At 33.3% G+C, this 16,355-nt stretch overlaps 1 protein-coding gene and 1 long non-coding RNA gene across 5 annotated transcripts; one reads left to right on the top strand and one right to left on the bottom strand.

Annotated features, from left to right (window-relative positions):
* The first annotated feature begins 338 nt into the window (after positions 1–338).
* Positions 339–8,750, top strand: LOC112707519 (uncharacterized). Of its 4 annotated transcripts, none has more exons than XM_025759276.2 (6): positions 339–1,000; positions 1,432–1,533; positions 2,532–3,088; positions 6,068–7,154; positions 7,619–7,770; positions 7,852–8,750. In XM_025759276.2, the coding sequence occupies exons 3-5, from the start codon at positions 2,648–2,650 to the stop codon at positions 7,657–7,659; spliced, it is 1,569 nt and encodes a 522-aa protein (XP_025615061.1). In that variant the 5' UTR covers positions 339–1,000; positions 1,432–1,533; positions 2,532–2,647; the 3' UTR covers positions 7,660–7,770; positions 7,852–8,750. The 4 variants fall into 4 exon arrangements, with proteins under 4 accessions (XP_025615061.1, XP_025615060.1, XP_025615059.1 ...); XM_025759275.3 differs by having other exon boundaries at positions 6,068–7,163; XM_025759274.2 differs by lacking the exon at positions 7,619–7,770.
* A 2,204-nt stretch (positions 8,751–10,954) lies between these two features.
* LOC112708445 (uncharacterized) lies at positions 10,955–11,585 on the bottom strand. Its single transcript, XR_003156336.3, has 2 exons — positions 11,331–11,585; positions 10,955–11,243 (listed from the first exon to the last, which is right to left on the bottom strand). It is a non-coding gene; the product is annotated as an uncharacterized lncRNA (long non-coding RNA).
* Positions 11,586–16,355: the final 4,770 nt, after the last annotated feature.

Raw genomic sequence — 16,355 nt, 5'->3', positions numbered from 1 at the left:
TTTAGAACCAATTGCTTTATTCATTGAATTTTTATAGAATCAAGTGTTTATTTTAAAACGGTTTTTCCAGTTAAATCGGTTAAATTAATAAACTACTGAATCAGTAATTAAAGTGGTTCGATAATCGATCCGATTTTCTGAACCTTGATATTGATCCAATTAAAATTAATCTATATTTAGTTATTTACACAATATTTGTTTCTTCTTTTTTAATTTTTAAACAGTGTCTAACAATTACTTTAAAAAACAGCAAAATTCTTAACAATTTTTTTTTTTAATTTCTGATCTTTACTTTTATTAAATTGATTAAATCACGTGTCAATATTAACAATAGAAATAACGAATCCCACAAAGTTACATATCCAAAATCGAAAAAGGTATTTTTCTTTTGGCCTGGTAGTCCCTCGAATAAATTGATTTAGGTATTCACTCTTATTTCTATCAAAATCCATCCAATGGTCTTGGATGAGAGTTCAGCGGAAGACAAATTGGATAACTTCATTGGAGTATCCGCTTTAAGACAGAGGCCGAGAGGGAAGGCCAAAGGGAGTGGCGTGGAAGTGTTGGCGGTATTGTAATTGTTGCACGTACGTAAGAGTCGTGGATAGCAGAGGAGAAGTGAGACCGTGAGAAAGGGAGGTTGAGAAGAGAGAAGAGGCGAGCTCGAAAAAGAGGAAGAGTCGCTGGGAGAAACCATTGCTGCTACTACGCCCTGCCGTCCCTGTCCGCTGGAACTGCTGCCGCTGAAGCTGCCGGAACCACTGCCGATTCTGCTTCTGAACCTGTTCCAACGCCGTCACCTCTGCCTTCTCTCTTCCACCGCCCCTATTTCACCGGATTCGGGCTGCGTCGCTGGTTCTGTTTTGTCTTATTGGAACTGCTGCCGTGAGTTGTAGTGGTAGTCGACGTCCATGTTACTGCTGAAACTGCCCGAGCTGTTGCTGCTTCTGCTAACTGCCTTTATCCCTAAAATTCTGCGACTATCAAATTAAGCTCTGTGGTAGGGTTTTTTGGTTAATTGTGATTATTGAGTTGATGATGCCGTTGATAATAGCTTTTTATGGTTTAACTGAGCTTAAAATGATGATGCATGTGGGTGATTATTAACACATGTTCATATTGGTTAGAGTGGGTAATTGATGTTCTTTCTAAGCTTAGGAATAAGCTGGTTTAAGCTTTGCAAATGGTCAACTAGGATTTATATAAGTTAATTAGAGCAGAAACCATTTCTGTGGCTAGAGAACTAATTAGATTAGGTGGCTTTTGGATTAATTACTAGAGTTAGAAAATGTAACTAGATGCTTTTTAATGAGTACCATTAGAGTTGTTGTCATGTAAGTAATTTGAGGTAAGAAAGTATGGTAGTCACTTGTATAGCTTCTTCGGAACTTATTGAAGGAATGGTACTAATCCTGGTATTATATTTTTTAGGAGGCCAGGCAGAAGAAAAGAATGAAGAGTTGAGTGCTGATGGGACTTCAAAGTCTGGGAAACGGCATGTAAAACGATCCACATGGGGAGAAGTTGTTGCAGGTTGAATTGTTTCCTTTATGTCTATTGGGACTCTTATTTGGCTGTTTTAAATTTGATTCATTATACAAAACACAGTTTGCTCCCTGATTCCATGTAGAAAATGAGTCAAACATAGGTACCATGCTGATGGTTGCCACCATGTCTTGTGGTATTTTGGATTTTTGCAAGAAATCCAATTGGAAATCATGATGAATGAGTGAATAGACCAGGAGTACAGATCTAATTCTTTTTGTTCATTAGCCTTTTCCTTTTGAGTACAAACATATCAAATTGATAAGTAAACAGTTCAAGTAATCACTAAGAATTACCCATAGGTTAACATTAAATGATGGTTAATTAGAAATTATGAATCAAGAATTCTAATTTTTAGTTTCTTAGAGTAATTAAGTTAACTTGGTTGAAACTAAAAGTAATTAAAATTAGAATTTTGATAAATGTAGTTTTCATAAAGTCTAGGGGAAAGTTGTAGTCAAGAGAAATATGAATTTAAGGCTTTGAGTTTCATATTAAGTAATGAAGGATATACGAATTGTTTGGTGAAATTATGAATCTTGTATGTCTTGGAAAGACATTTAAAAGCTTGTGGAATTAAAAGTTTAAGACTATCTGTGCCTAAGAATCCTTGAAGTTGGAATTAGCCAAATACGCTTACTATGCTAGACATAAGAATTGGCTAAAAAAGGTGCAAGATATAAATGATATGCTTACATAGATACTTTGATGGAAATCATAAAAGTGCACTGCACTTGCTTATGATTATGATTTAAAGGTTGGTACTTATAGATACATATAGGGGCATATAATATTGCTGATGCTCAAAGTTATTATGAGAATCTGTGTGCATCATCTATAGTTCAGCATCTTGTGCATTAACTGCACGAAGCCAAACATCAACTCACATCGTAGAATCCAATTGATTTGTCACATCATGCATGCTTCATTCTCCTATAGATATGACATGCATTATTTTGCCATTGACTATCAGTGCTTTGTTGCAGAACACATCAAAATTGACATGCATGAGCATGAAGGGTAATGCTTATGATTTGCTAGGGAAAAATGGTGGGAAAACACATGAATGTGGTGCCAAAATGTGGATCAATGGGATTGCTAAATGCATTGGAATTTTAATTTAGTAGTTGTGCTCGTCCTCTCATTCCCGCAAGCACAACCTGACTCACAGAAATCACACTCACTCTCTCCAATGGAGATTCATCTCGTGGACTCCATTTGCCTTAGATGGGCCTCTTCCGTCTCCTCCACAGCCCCTTTCATGCATTCAACGGAATTCCTTAAACACAGCCGCAGCAACACCGCTCCAAACCCACCATTCCCACTTCGTGTTGAATTCATGAAGCGAGGCTTGAAACCATTGTCTCCTGGGATCCAAAAGGATTCCAACAAGGACCTATCGCGGATTCTGCGAACGGAAGCTGCCATCAAAGGGGTGGAAAACAAAGGGAAGTCATGGAAGCACAGGCAGCTATGGCCCAAGGCTGTTCTTGAAGCCTTGGATGAGGCCATCAAAGGGTGTCGATGGCAGGCTGCACTCAAGGTAGGTTCTAGTTTGATGCTTTTTGCTGTGTTATGTATAAAGTTATTTCCAAATTAGGGTGAAAATAGAAATGGTCCATAAACTTTTTACTTTTTTTTGTCAAAATCATCCCTAACGTTTACAAACTGTTTTAAAAATCATACTTCTGTAAAACATGTGACAGAAACTTCTAAGAGGAAAGAAAGTTTCCTACAATACCCTTTCTAAGTTCTAACTCTCCCTTCATCCACCTCATCCTCATATAACGGAAGGATGATATTGAAGCTCTTTGTAAATGTTAGGGACAAGTTAAACAAAAAATCATGTAGGGGCCATTTTTATGTTCAATGTTGCATGGAGGCAAGGCAATCAAACAAGAGTTTCATTTAAACTTGGAGCTTTCATGAATTTAGACGAACTTGATTCATAAAGGCTAACATGTCAATTGGGTATCTAGTATACTCTTAAAATCAATAACACAGGGTAGAGGATATTTGTAATGTACAAATTGCAAGTGAGCGAGTCGAGCATCTCACCGTTCATGAGATTATGCTATTAAGAGGGTGAAAATTTGAAAAAAGTAATTGTTGAAATATGAGAAGTAATATTAATGTTATATAATGTTTAGTAGTTTAGATGGTGCATTACTGGAGAGTAGTTGATAGGTGTTTTACATTTATTACTCTCGCAGCCCAAAACCACCTTCCAACAATCTAACCACCTTCAGAACTTCTCTGGTGCTGCCGCCACCGTTCACCGTCATCCAATCTGACCAACGATCATATCATGAGCTTCTCCTTGTCTAGAGATGTCCAACCCTGTCAACAGTGTCGTGCCTGATAATCCACACGCTGCTTCTCTTTCATGAACAAGTCACTTCAAAGTTCCATCACTTCCACCAGCACATGAGGGCGCATCTGCTACTGTATTCTGCCGCTTCTTGCACCGCCTTGATTGCCTAGTTGTTCTCTTTCCAGAAGTGGTCGTTTTTTTTCACATCTGACAATTTTTCATCTGTTGCATTTTTTTTGCATTTCCCTTTTTGGTCAGGCTCTACTGCCCTGTTCATCCGTGTCTGTCTCGTACTCCACTGCTGATCACATCTTTCTTATTTTGCGCTTTTCTGCATTTCTGTCTATGCCCTTGGCCTTGTGGTCTTCTCAGCTGTCTATGTTTTTCTTCTTGTATTTGGTTGATTGTTCAATGCCACTGTCACATTGAGGGGGAGTATGTCACCTAACTTCCAAGCGTCTCACATCGGTATGTTGTGCATTTGGCCTCTAGTTTTCCTCATGGCATAAAGTGATGTTTATGGTGTTGTGTTAGATTCCAGCTTCCAATTTAAACCGTTGGCAATATAGTTTTCACTTATTAAGCTTTAGCTCGAGGTGGGAGTTTTAAACATAAAAGAGATTATCCTTTGATATCTCATAATATCTTCTATCAGTTATTTATGTTCCAAGTTTGATGCATGTTATCTACATGCTCAAGCTTGAGGGGGAGTGCTGAAATATGAGAAGTGATCCTATTGTTAGGTAGTGGTTAGTAGTTTAAATGGTGTATTAATGGAGAGTAGTTGAAATGTGCTTTACATTTATTACTCTCCTCTCTATATATATATTGGTCTATTGTAACAAACGAGAATCTAAACACAATATATTATCTTTCTCTCTTTAGTCTAGTTACTCTAATATTTCTTCTGAGTAACCATGAATTTTAACAACAAACAATGGTGAAAAATCAAAAGTAAAAAAATGTTGTGATCAATGGTGAGGATGTACACATGATGATGAATTTTCTTGGTTGGTTTTATGATATCTCCAATGTTTTGCAAGTTTAGTGTCTTGTTGTGTACTTAGGCAAGTTATGGGGAGATCTCCTTAACCATATAAGCGTATGTGTGGGTGTTTTCTTGATGATGGAAGGGCATGACTACTCTCAATGGAATAGAAGGGAAAGGCCAGTAGTGAAGGAGAATAGAACATGTCATTCTCTTGTTTGGATGATCAATAAGTTTGATGGGAAAAATAAAGAGAAATTTAGCTAGTTCCTATTTGTCCACCAATTTGGAGGGAGTTTTGAAATTGGAGACTGAGATGCAAGGGAGATAAAATGTGCCACTTTCTTGTCATTCCCCTCCCTTCTCTTAAATTGGTAGGTTTTAAGATTTTCTGACAAACAAGTTTTATGGGATAGGATAAGATGATTGGCATCTACTTTATAGATAGCTCTAATTTTGTTAAGAGGATTTTCCATCTCAGACATGATGAGAGATTCAAAAGCAATGGTTTATGGATAGCTCTGCTTTTGTTTTGTTTGTCATTTGTTGGAATTCTAATTGTTGTCCTCCATGATTTTTACCTTTCATCTTAATGAGTTTCTTTTATCAAGAAATAAAATAAAAGAAAATTGTGAGGAATCGGTGGGTGTACTCCATTTTAGCATGTTTTTGTGTTAATTATTTTATAGGGCTCATGATTTTGGTGGTTTAACTTAGGAAAAATTTCACTAATCTCTCTTGAATTATGTGTTGTTACACACAACACTCCATGATTTATAAAATTATACATTATCCTTGATATTTAGGTGATATGTCACTAACTCTACTGTCAGCATGACATTGATCTCCTATGTAAGGAAGTTAATGTAGCCATGACAATCAAAGGAAGAAATGTGTAATGTTACTTAAAGAAAGCCAATGCAGCACAATATCTTTTGCTCAAGTTTTTAATACTTTTCTTCTTGTTATTATTATTATTATCATCTAAAGGTTTAATTAATATGGAAGTCCTTATAATTTTACCAAATTTGTGAGTAGGTTCTTATACTTTAAAAGTTTGTAATTAGGTCGTGGTAGTTAATAAAAAAATTGTAATTAGATCCTTGTTAAAAAAATATTAAAAGAATTGGAATATTCTTAGGTATATTCTTATAGGGACTTATTGGGTTTAGGGTTTAGCTTTAGCCTTTTCTGAAATTTGATGGACATCTTTTTTGCAGATTTTTGCACTTCTTCGTAGGCAACATTGGTATGAACCTAGATGCCAAACATATGCAAAAATATTGATGATGCTTGGCAAGTGCAGGAAACCTGAAGAGGCTGGTCAGCTCTTTGAGATCATGTTGTCGGAAGGGCTTAGACCTACTGTTGATGTCTACACCGCTCTGGTAGGTGCTTACGGTCTAAGTGGTTCCCTTCATCAGGCATTTCGTACTGTTGAAGATATGAAATCAGTTGTTGACTGTGAACCGGATATATATACTTATTCTATTCTTATCAGCAGCTGCACAAAATTTCAACGTTTTGATTTAATTGGTCATGTTCTTTCGGAGATGTCTTATGTAGGCATTGAATGTAACAATGTCACATATAATACCATAATTGATGGGTATGGAAAGGCTGGCATGTTTGAACACATGGAAAACTCACTGGCGGATATGGTTGAAAGTGGCAATTGCCAACCAGATGTTTTCACACTGAACTCTATTATAGGAGCTTACGGAGAAGGTAGGAAAATTGACAAGATGGAGAAATGGTATGATGAATTTCAGCTAATGGGCGTTAAAGCAGACTTAAAGACATTCAATATGATGATAAAGTCCTATGGGAAAGCAGGCATGTATGAGAAGATGCAGTCTGTTATGGATTTTATGAAACGGAGATTTTTCTCTCCTACAATTGTAACATATAATACGGTTATTGATGTGTTTGGAAAAGCTGGAGAAATTGAGAAGATGGATAAACACTTCAACAGGATGAAGCATCTAGGTGTGAAGCCTAACACTGTAACTTATTGCTCTCTTGTCAATGCATATAGCAAAGCTGGGCTTATTGACAAAGTTGACTCAATCATGAGGCATGTAGAAAATTCCGACGTAGTATTGGATACTCCCTTCTTTAATAGTGTTATTAGTGCCTATGGCCAAGCTGGCGACTTAGAAAAGATGGGTGAAGTTTTCCGGGCAATGAAGGAAAGAAATTGTGAACCTGATAGCATCACTTTTGCTTGCTTAATGCAGGCTTACAATGCTCACGGCATGACTGAGGCTGCCAAAAAGTTGGAAAACATGATGATTACTGACAAAGGTAGCTTCGGTATGTTTTACTAGTTTATTTATGTAATTTTGATGTTTGGTCCTATTCCTCTTGCAAGGTTGGGTGACAATTTTAGGATTGAGTAGAATATTGATTTTTGAATGAAGGTTTTACTTTTGTTGACCTATTCCCATTGAACGAATTGTGCCTAACACTCCCAATATAGATATTTTCCATGCTGATCGAACTTTATTGTTGCACTTCAGTTGGTGATGTTTGATTCTCCATATGCCCTTTTTTTAAAGGGAGAAACTGATTTACCTGTCACTTTGAAAGCTATTTACTAATTTTCATGTTCAAGATTATATAACTTCCTATTTTTAGGTAGCAATTATATTAGAAATTGAATATAAAATTGTTGATTCATTTGATTACTTCCGTAAATAATACTCTGTTATTATGGCATTCACATGCAGTATTTAATGATGGTCATCCAAATTTTGATTTTCATGTAGGTCTTGAACATGTAATTGAAATTGTACTGCATGCCCCTTGAAGCATTCGTATTGAAATTTTCGTGTCTGCTTCTGCTACATATTCTTTTCATGTCAGTGCTTATTTACCTTCTGAGGTGTATCAATATTAGACTTTCCCCCTTAATTTTCAGGTTGACACTTGGCTGAATTTTTTAAACCATTACAATCCCCAGCTTATCCTTAAATTCTAATTTTATAAATTTTTTGGGTAGAGTTACAGCTAAAAAGGAAAGGAAAAAATGCAAAAAACAAGAAACACTGAACAGGGTCAGCACGCCATGGAGGCTTCCCTGTTCAAGATCTCACATAGCTCCAACGGCAGATCCAGCCACTCCTCAGCCCCAGCAAGGTTGTAAGCACCCATCTTGGCTAAACCGTCTGCCACAGAATTTGATTCTCTTGGGATAATGCTGAACTGAACTTCCCAACTCAGCTGAAGCAAATCTCTAATTTGCACGAGCAGATCAGCATCCTCTGCCAAAGACGGCTCATGAAGGTGGGACGTCACCATGAAAAACGCATCCAAGCACTCAGTCTCACACACTAGCTGACGGCAGCCACACTCCCTTGCAAGAGAAAGACCCCTCCAAATCGCAAAGAGTTCGGTCCTGTGAACAGACCCAGCTGGGATGCAACCGGCAGCTCCCTTCACCCACCTGCCGGTGGCATCATGACGAGCACAATCAAAACCAATGCCAGTCTTATCCCAAGGCATACTTCTGTCACAATTAATTTATGTATTTTATTTCTAATTCATGCCATTTATAGACCTAGAAACTTATAAATGTTAGTTTGAAAACTAATTTCAAACCAACCAGGGGGAAAAAACATTTTCAAGGCTTACAGGCTTAGAATTTGGATTGTGGTGAAACGAATGGTTGGTGGGGAATGCGTGACCTGAATTATTAAAAGAAAAATAATTGAGGGAAAAAATGGGAATAGTGAAAGAAAAATGTCAGGTGTACGTTCTCCATGTCCCAACCAAGCGACCCTAAAACCATTTTTAGATGCCTACATCGCACACTCCCACACTGGATTTTTTTTTTTCTCTAGCGATTAACCCCTTCATCATCGTGGTTCAAGTCTCTCTCAGATCACTGATTCACCAAAATTTTGTCATTATCATCTCTTTCAATCATTGCCATCGCTATCTCTTTCGTAGTCGCCATTTTCGTCTCTCGCAATGATTGCATTCTTTCTCGTCTTAATTTCCTTATTGCTATATTCACATCTCAATTCAAGTTCGTTTTGCTTTATTTCAATTGGATTCTCGTTTGAATCAAACTGTTTGGTTCTATTCAATTGATGAAACGATTCTAAGATCAAATAATTCAAATGAATATCAAATTGTTCAAACCTCTTACATGGCTGGGAAATGTGAGGTGTATTATCCTTTTTGTTCTTATTCTTATCTGGTTTAATTTGTCAACAACTATTGTTTATTTATGCTTTGGTAAATTTTATAATATTGTGCAAGGGTTATGTTCTAGAAGAGATGCTGGGACTTACAAAAAAATTACTTTGATAAAAATTATTTGAAGTGTAACAATTTCTTAGACTTACACGTGTCATTTTAAGCAAAGTAACAGCGTTTATATATTTCTATAAAAACTTAGTTTTACCATTATACCCAATAAATTACCGTAACTAGATTTATACCCCGCTTAATACAAGCTAATGGTATAAAATTTTTGTACACAATTTTTAGATAATTAAAATAATAATGGAATTTTGGATTTTATATATTATATCATAACAAATTCTATAGTATAATTCAATAATAATGATAATAATAATATAATAAAAATTAATTTTGACATTATATATATATATATATATATATATATATATATATATATTAAAATATTTACTTAAGGAGAATTTTTTGATAAAATATAAAAAAGAGAATAAATTTTTATCCTATTTGATTGTGATACATAAGTTAGATTTGAACAAAAAAAGTAACATAAATACAAAAGTAATATATAAGTTAAAAAAAGTTTGACTTATAAAATTGTACTTCACTAAAAACATTTCTTATGGTTGAATAATATTCTTCAATCATGTATATAAGCTAAAGAAAATACAATTATAAAATATTAAAATAAATTCAAGTATTTTTATAATGATTTTTTTAATATCATTGAATATCAATTGACTTTACAACTTATAATTTCATGTTTAAAATTCAAAAATCTATAAAAGTATAATATATAGGTTATTTTATGTATGACATAAATATATAAAAATAGAATAATGTTTTAATAAATATAGTTAATGACAAAGAAATAATAGGATAGTTTTTTTTCTAGAAAATAACTTAATAATAATATTAAATTCATTAATTAGAAGATAATAATAACATTGATTAAAATCATTACTAATATTAATTAGATGATAACGCTAATGGAGGCTGTTGAGCGAAGAGCAAATAGACATAAACAAATTTAAAAATTTATAAAAATTATAACTTAAAAGAAAAAAAACTTATGTGATAATAAGAGTTAACTACTAATTAGCAATTAGGTATCCGAAAGATTCAGGTATTGAAAAAAAGATTACTAAAAAGTATTATCAACAAAAAAAATTCATGAATAACTTTAAAATTTGAAGAGCGCATGATTTTGCCAGAGCCCATTTTTGTTGAGTTTAGTGTGGTAGTGGCCACATAAATTGGACAATTTGGCTACCTCTAAAGGTAAATTATTGATATGATATTTTGAATTAATTTAATTAGAGTCTATTTTCGATGCCCAGATCATTAATTTAGATCGTTCAGTTTCAGTGGCCGTTTTAGCATTATGCTCATCTAAAATGAGCTCTAGATGTGTTGTGGGCACACTTGAAGAGTCTTCAAATTAATTAGGAATTTTTCTTTGTCAATAACCTCTTTTGAGAATGTTTTTGGTCGGCACTTGAATCTTCCGGATCTCGAATTAGTATTCAACTCGTGATAATAAAGTAATAGATGAAATGACAATCTATAATTGTAAACAAATATGTCGATCAATTTTTATATAGATAAGATGGATGGATGGATGGATCATTAAGCTCTTTGTTCACATTTTGTAAAAATTAAAGATCAATATTGGTATAATATAACAAGTCATATTTATGGAGGTTTTAAATATTTATAACATCATAAATTTTTATTCATATAAAAGGGACATGATCTACACTATACAAACTTTTAATCCAAGAGAGGATTTTATAAAAAATTATTCCGAGATAACATATATATATATATATATATATATATATATATATATATGCAAAATTAGCTGGAAAGGCAAGCCTCAATTTTCACTCACGACATTCAACAAACACGTTGTGGGCACTCTTTTATCACGCATTGTTTGAAGTTCTGAACAACAATAGAGATGACAAACCTCTCTAGAATTCAATATCATAAGTCATAACCCAAAAAGTAAAAAAGAAACAAAACAATAAGGCAATCATGTTTTATCATCAGGAAAATCAGCTTCAGTTTGGGGAGGCAACGTATCCATTATCATTTGAGGGGGATCATGATGTTTTTGTTGTTCGGCATTCATGAGCGCGTCCATGTCCCTTATTGTTGTCCTCAACGCATTGCCAACTAATACTGCCAAAGAAAAAATGGTCATAATGTATTAGATTCTTCGAAATTGAGGGCACCGAATAAAAGAAGAAAGAAAGAGAGGCGAATTACCAGCAGCAGTTCCAAAAGTCCAGAGCCATAAGATCTTCAAGCCAGGGCTCTTCTCTTTGGGCATGATGAATTCCAGCTACCAATTTAGTGTGGACAAGAAGAACGATGTGTTCCCTTCGGTGGTGGAGGTCGCTGTGAGTTAGCTATTGCGGCGTTTACAGTTGGTCAAGGATTCCGCCTCTTTAAAAAAGAGAGGGTCACATATAGGACAGTAAAAATGGCTAAACCCGTCGGACCATCTAAAATAGTTAAAATAATTAGATCTCATTTAACTCTTATTTTAAAACACTTTTTTTTTCATAAAAATTTCAAAAATTTATCTCCTATCGCATTTTAGATCACAAAACAAAAACATATAAACAAACCATATATTTGTATTGTTGGGCCAAAACAAATAACAAAGAAAGTTTATCAAGCTTTTAAACCTATAATGAGCAAGGATATATTTAGTTTTGATTTTAAGATTAATTTATATTTTAAAAACAATTTTTATGGTGTTTAAAGTTGAATGGTAGAATGTAAAAGAAATAAAGTTTAAAAGATAATACATAACAATATATATTGGTTTAATTGAGATTTGTTTATATCCAGTCATCAATAATAATTGAGATATTCTTAAATTTTTTTAAGTTAAATATTAACTCAGATTTTATGAATATAAGAACTTTAAATATTCTTTCTTCAAATATTTTTAAGCTGAGTATTGATTTAAATCACTAAATAATCTAAGAACTTTAGATATTATTATCTCAACTCTTCTCAAACTAGGTTGGATCACTTCTAGGTTAAGGTATAATGAATACAGAAGTTTTGAGTATAAAATATACATACAAAGTATAGTGAATACATTTGGCGAATCCTTATCACTAAATTTTATTTTTTCTCGCATTCTTTTCTTAATAATCCCTTTATAGTGCACAAAAACTAAAAAATTATCTTCACTAACAATTGTGAGTGTCACTTTGATGAAAATTTAATGTTCTGTATGTATTTATACATATTAGTAACCCATAGCTAAATCGAATTAATAGAATTCAATTTATATTATATTGACTTAGGGTCTTGGTGAGAGTGACTAAGAGGCACCATTTTAAAACTAATTATATATCACATTTTTTGTTCCTCCAATATTAAATTTAAATAGAAATAATTAAAAAAATTAAACGTTGAATAACATTCTCACTTCTATTTGTTACTATTATATCATTAAATTCTCGATCTTCTTAAAAGATTTATTACCATTTATTAGCGTGTAAACTACCATCAATATTTTTTCCATTAAAGAGTTACAGAAGAACAATTTCAATATCATCATTATCATTATAATCATTCATATAAACATAGCTCGAATCCACGATTCAGTAGCACACACCCACAACAAAATACTTCATATAAAACACCAATGTTCAAATACACACATAACATCACTAAAACCCAACAATTCAACAAAATATAACATAATTAATAATACATATATATAACTCCATAACCATGACAATTAGAACCCACAACTAAACACTAATGAACTTGTGAATTCAAATAGTAAACAGGAACTGAAGAACATAACATAATAACATCTATGGAAAAGGCTCCATCTTGATCTTGACAACGGATAAAGGAACATCAAAACCAGGAGGAGCATCATAATTATTATTATGATGGGCTTGATCTTCCACGTTCACCTGCAAAGCAGATCCTCCTCCTCCTCCTCCAAAATTCTTGATATGTTGTTGCTGATGTTCAAGGACGGTCCCTTTTTTCCTTCTATGGATCATTTTGGCCATTTGTCTCTTCATTCTCTCAGCCTTACTCTCATGCTTGTAGTGAGAACATATATGAGTTGCAAACTTTTGTGATGTTTCAAACACCGCCATACACTTTGAACATGTGTGCGGCCTATTTTTCTTGTAAGAAAGGCTCTGGATTCTTCCATCCTCACCATCGTTAACAATAACATCATCAATTACCTTCTTTCGATTATTATTATTATCTGGATCATCGTGGTGATGGTGCTGTTCATTGATGTTGTTTCTAATTGGTTCGTTGTTACTGTTATCATTGTGATTAACTATTCTTATTCCTCTTCCTACTCCTCCTTGTGGCTTCAACACTACTTTCTCAAAGAATTTGTCATCACCAGAAGACCCATCAACTGTTTTAAAGAGAAAATCACGATCATACCTTTTGAGATTTTGTTGCGTCCAAATCAGACTCTCCTTCGTTGGACATGCATGTTCAACTTAATGAGTTTTCAACATCTCTTTTCCTGCATGATCACTCATACTTGCACCTCTGGATGATGACGATGATGCACGATGAATGAAATCGGGATTCACATCATCATTATTACCATATCCAATTGTTTTCTTCTCTTTCGACTTTTGATTCAGATCAAGTTAGTTAATCTCACTCATTGGTTCACTATTATTACTACCATTAATTGTTAATGGGTAGTGCGGATCACTGATGGTGGTGGTAGTATCATCACAAGCAGAATTGGATAAAGAAAGAGGTGAAAGAGTAATATTAAAGCTCTTGATAGCACTACCATCACCAATGCCATTTTCATGGTTAGGGCTATAAGAGTCACGAGATTTGGGCATGCTAGTTAGAGAAAAAAATTGAAATTCAGGGTGAAAGCAAATGGTATCTAGGGAAAGGTGCATTGCACCAAGTTAAATACTGAAAGCCCTTTTTTAACACTAGAATATTATTTTCTTAAATATAAACTATATTCACACAGATTCTTTTATATTTATTTTGAGTTTAATTTTGATACGCGTAAAATGTTTTATACAGACACTACAAGAAAAAGCTGTATTTGAAACAAAAAAAAATTGTTACAAAAAAGAAGAATTTTGAAACAAAAAGAATTTGTAACAAAAAAAAGGTTGATGCAGTATGTCCCGTTACAAAAAAAATTTATAAAAAAATGGAACTGTTACAATTCAAAGTAATATTTTGTAACAAATTTCTCTTATACAAAAAATCGAAAGTCGTTACAAAAGTGATAACAAATTTTGATGTTCAAAATATTTTTTGTGATAATATATTTTTTCCGATCATAAAATTTTGTTACAAAAGATAACTTGATTTTGTAACATTTTTTTCTTTATCATTTTTAAATTTTAATACTTTATTAATTAGTTTATATTAATTGTATTATTATAGTATTATTGGTGAAAACTCACATACAGTTGTTTTTGTGTGAAGTTGATATTTAAGAACTGTTAGATGATTTGACAAGTTTGACTGAATATCATCTAACAATTTTGAACTATTAACTTCTTTGAAAATAACTGAATGTGAGTCTTTACCTATTATTATATACTACAAGTATTTATTGAAAAAAATTGTGATTAATAAATATTTTTGTTTATCTTTTAAATTTGTATATTTAATAAAATTTATAATTAAATAAAATGTAACTAATTTTAAAATAAGTGCCGTTAAAATTAAAATAAATTGAATATAAGTAAAATAAAAGAATATATATATATATATTATAATTTGTATAAATATATCAGTAAGAAGCAATTTAGCTCGGTGGTATGATCAACCTCTTTTTATCCTTGGGGGGCAAGGTTCAAATCTCATGTGAAGCATTTTGGAAAATTTTCCAAAAATCACAAGCTATGGAGCACAAACTTGCAGAAACTGGAGCGTCGTAGATTTGTCTTTAACTGAGCGGTTTGGTCCGATCTAATTTACCGATTTTCTGGTCAAATTGACCGGTTCATTTCGATATTAATAACTATGCTAAGAGGCACCATGTTAATGCTAATTATATATCACATTTTTCGTTCCTCCAATATTGAATTTGAATGGAAATAATTAAAAAAAGTAAACGTTGAATAACATTCTCACTCCTATATGGTACTATTATCTCATTAAATTCTCGATCTTCTTAAAATATTTATTACCATTTATTTGCCTGTAAATTACTATCAATATTTTTTCCATTAAAGAATTACAGAAGGACAATTTCAATATCATCATTATCATTCTAATCATTCATATAAACATAGCTCGAATCCATGATTCAGTAGCACACACCCACAACAAAATAATTCATATAAAAGACCAATGTCCAAATACACACATAACATCACTAAAACCCAATAATTCAACAAAATATAACATAATTAATAATACATACATATAACTCCATAACCATGACAATTAGAACCCATAACTAAACACTAATGAACTTGTGAATTCAAATAGCAAACAGGAATGGAAGAACATAACATAATAACATCTATGGGAAAGGCTCCATATTGATCTTGCCAGCGGATAAATGAACATCACAACCAGGAGGAGCATCATAATTATTATTATGATGGGCTTGATCTTCCACGTTTACCTGCAAAGCAGATCCTCCTCCTCATCCTTCAAAATTCTTGATATGTTGTTGCTAATGTTCAAGGACGTTCCTTTTTTTGCTTCTACGCATCATTTTGGCCATTTGTCTCTTCATTCTCTCAGCCTTACTCTCATGCTTGTAGTGAGAACATATATGAGCTGCAAACTTTTGTGATGTTTCGAACACCGCCATACACTTTGAACATGTGTGCAGCCTATTTTTCTTGTAAGGAAGGCTCTGGATTCTTCCATCCTCACCATCGTTAACAATAACATCATCAATTACCTTCCTTTGATTATTATTATCTGGATCATCGTGGTGATGGTGTTGTTCATTGATGTTGTTTCTAATTGGTTTGTTGTTACTGTTATCATTGTGATTAACTATTCTTATTCCTCTTCCTACTCCTCCTTGTGGCTTCAACACTACTTTCTCAAAGAATTTGTCATAACCAGAATAACCATGAATTGTTTTAAAGAGAAAATCATTATCATACCTTTTGAGATTTTGCTACGTCTAAATCAGACTCTCCTTCATTGGACATGCATGTTCAACTTGATGAGTTTTTAACATCTTTTTTGCTGCATGATCACTCATACTTGCACCTCTGGATGATGATGATGATGATGCACGATGAATGAAACTGGGATTCACATCAT

Source organism: Arachis hypogaea, chromosome 8, assembly GCF_003086295.3.
Source record: "Arachis hypogaea cultivar Tifrunner chromosome 8, arahy.Tifrunner.gnm2.J5K5, whole genome shotgun sequence".
Classification (NCBI taxonomy): domain Eukaryota; kingdom Viridiplantae; phylum Streptophyta; class Magnoliopsida; order Fabales; family Fabaceae; genus Arachis; species Arachis hypogaea.
Note: the sequence above shows the minus strand (reverse complement) of the source record. Positions and strands in the feature narration are given on the sequence as shown.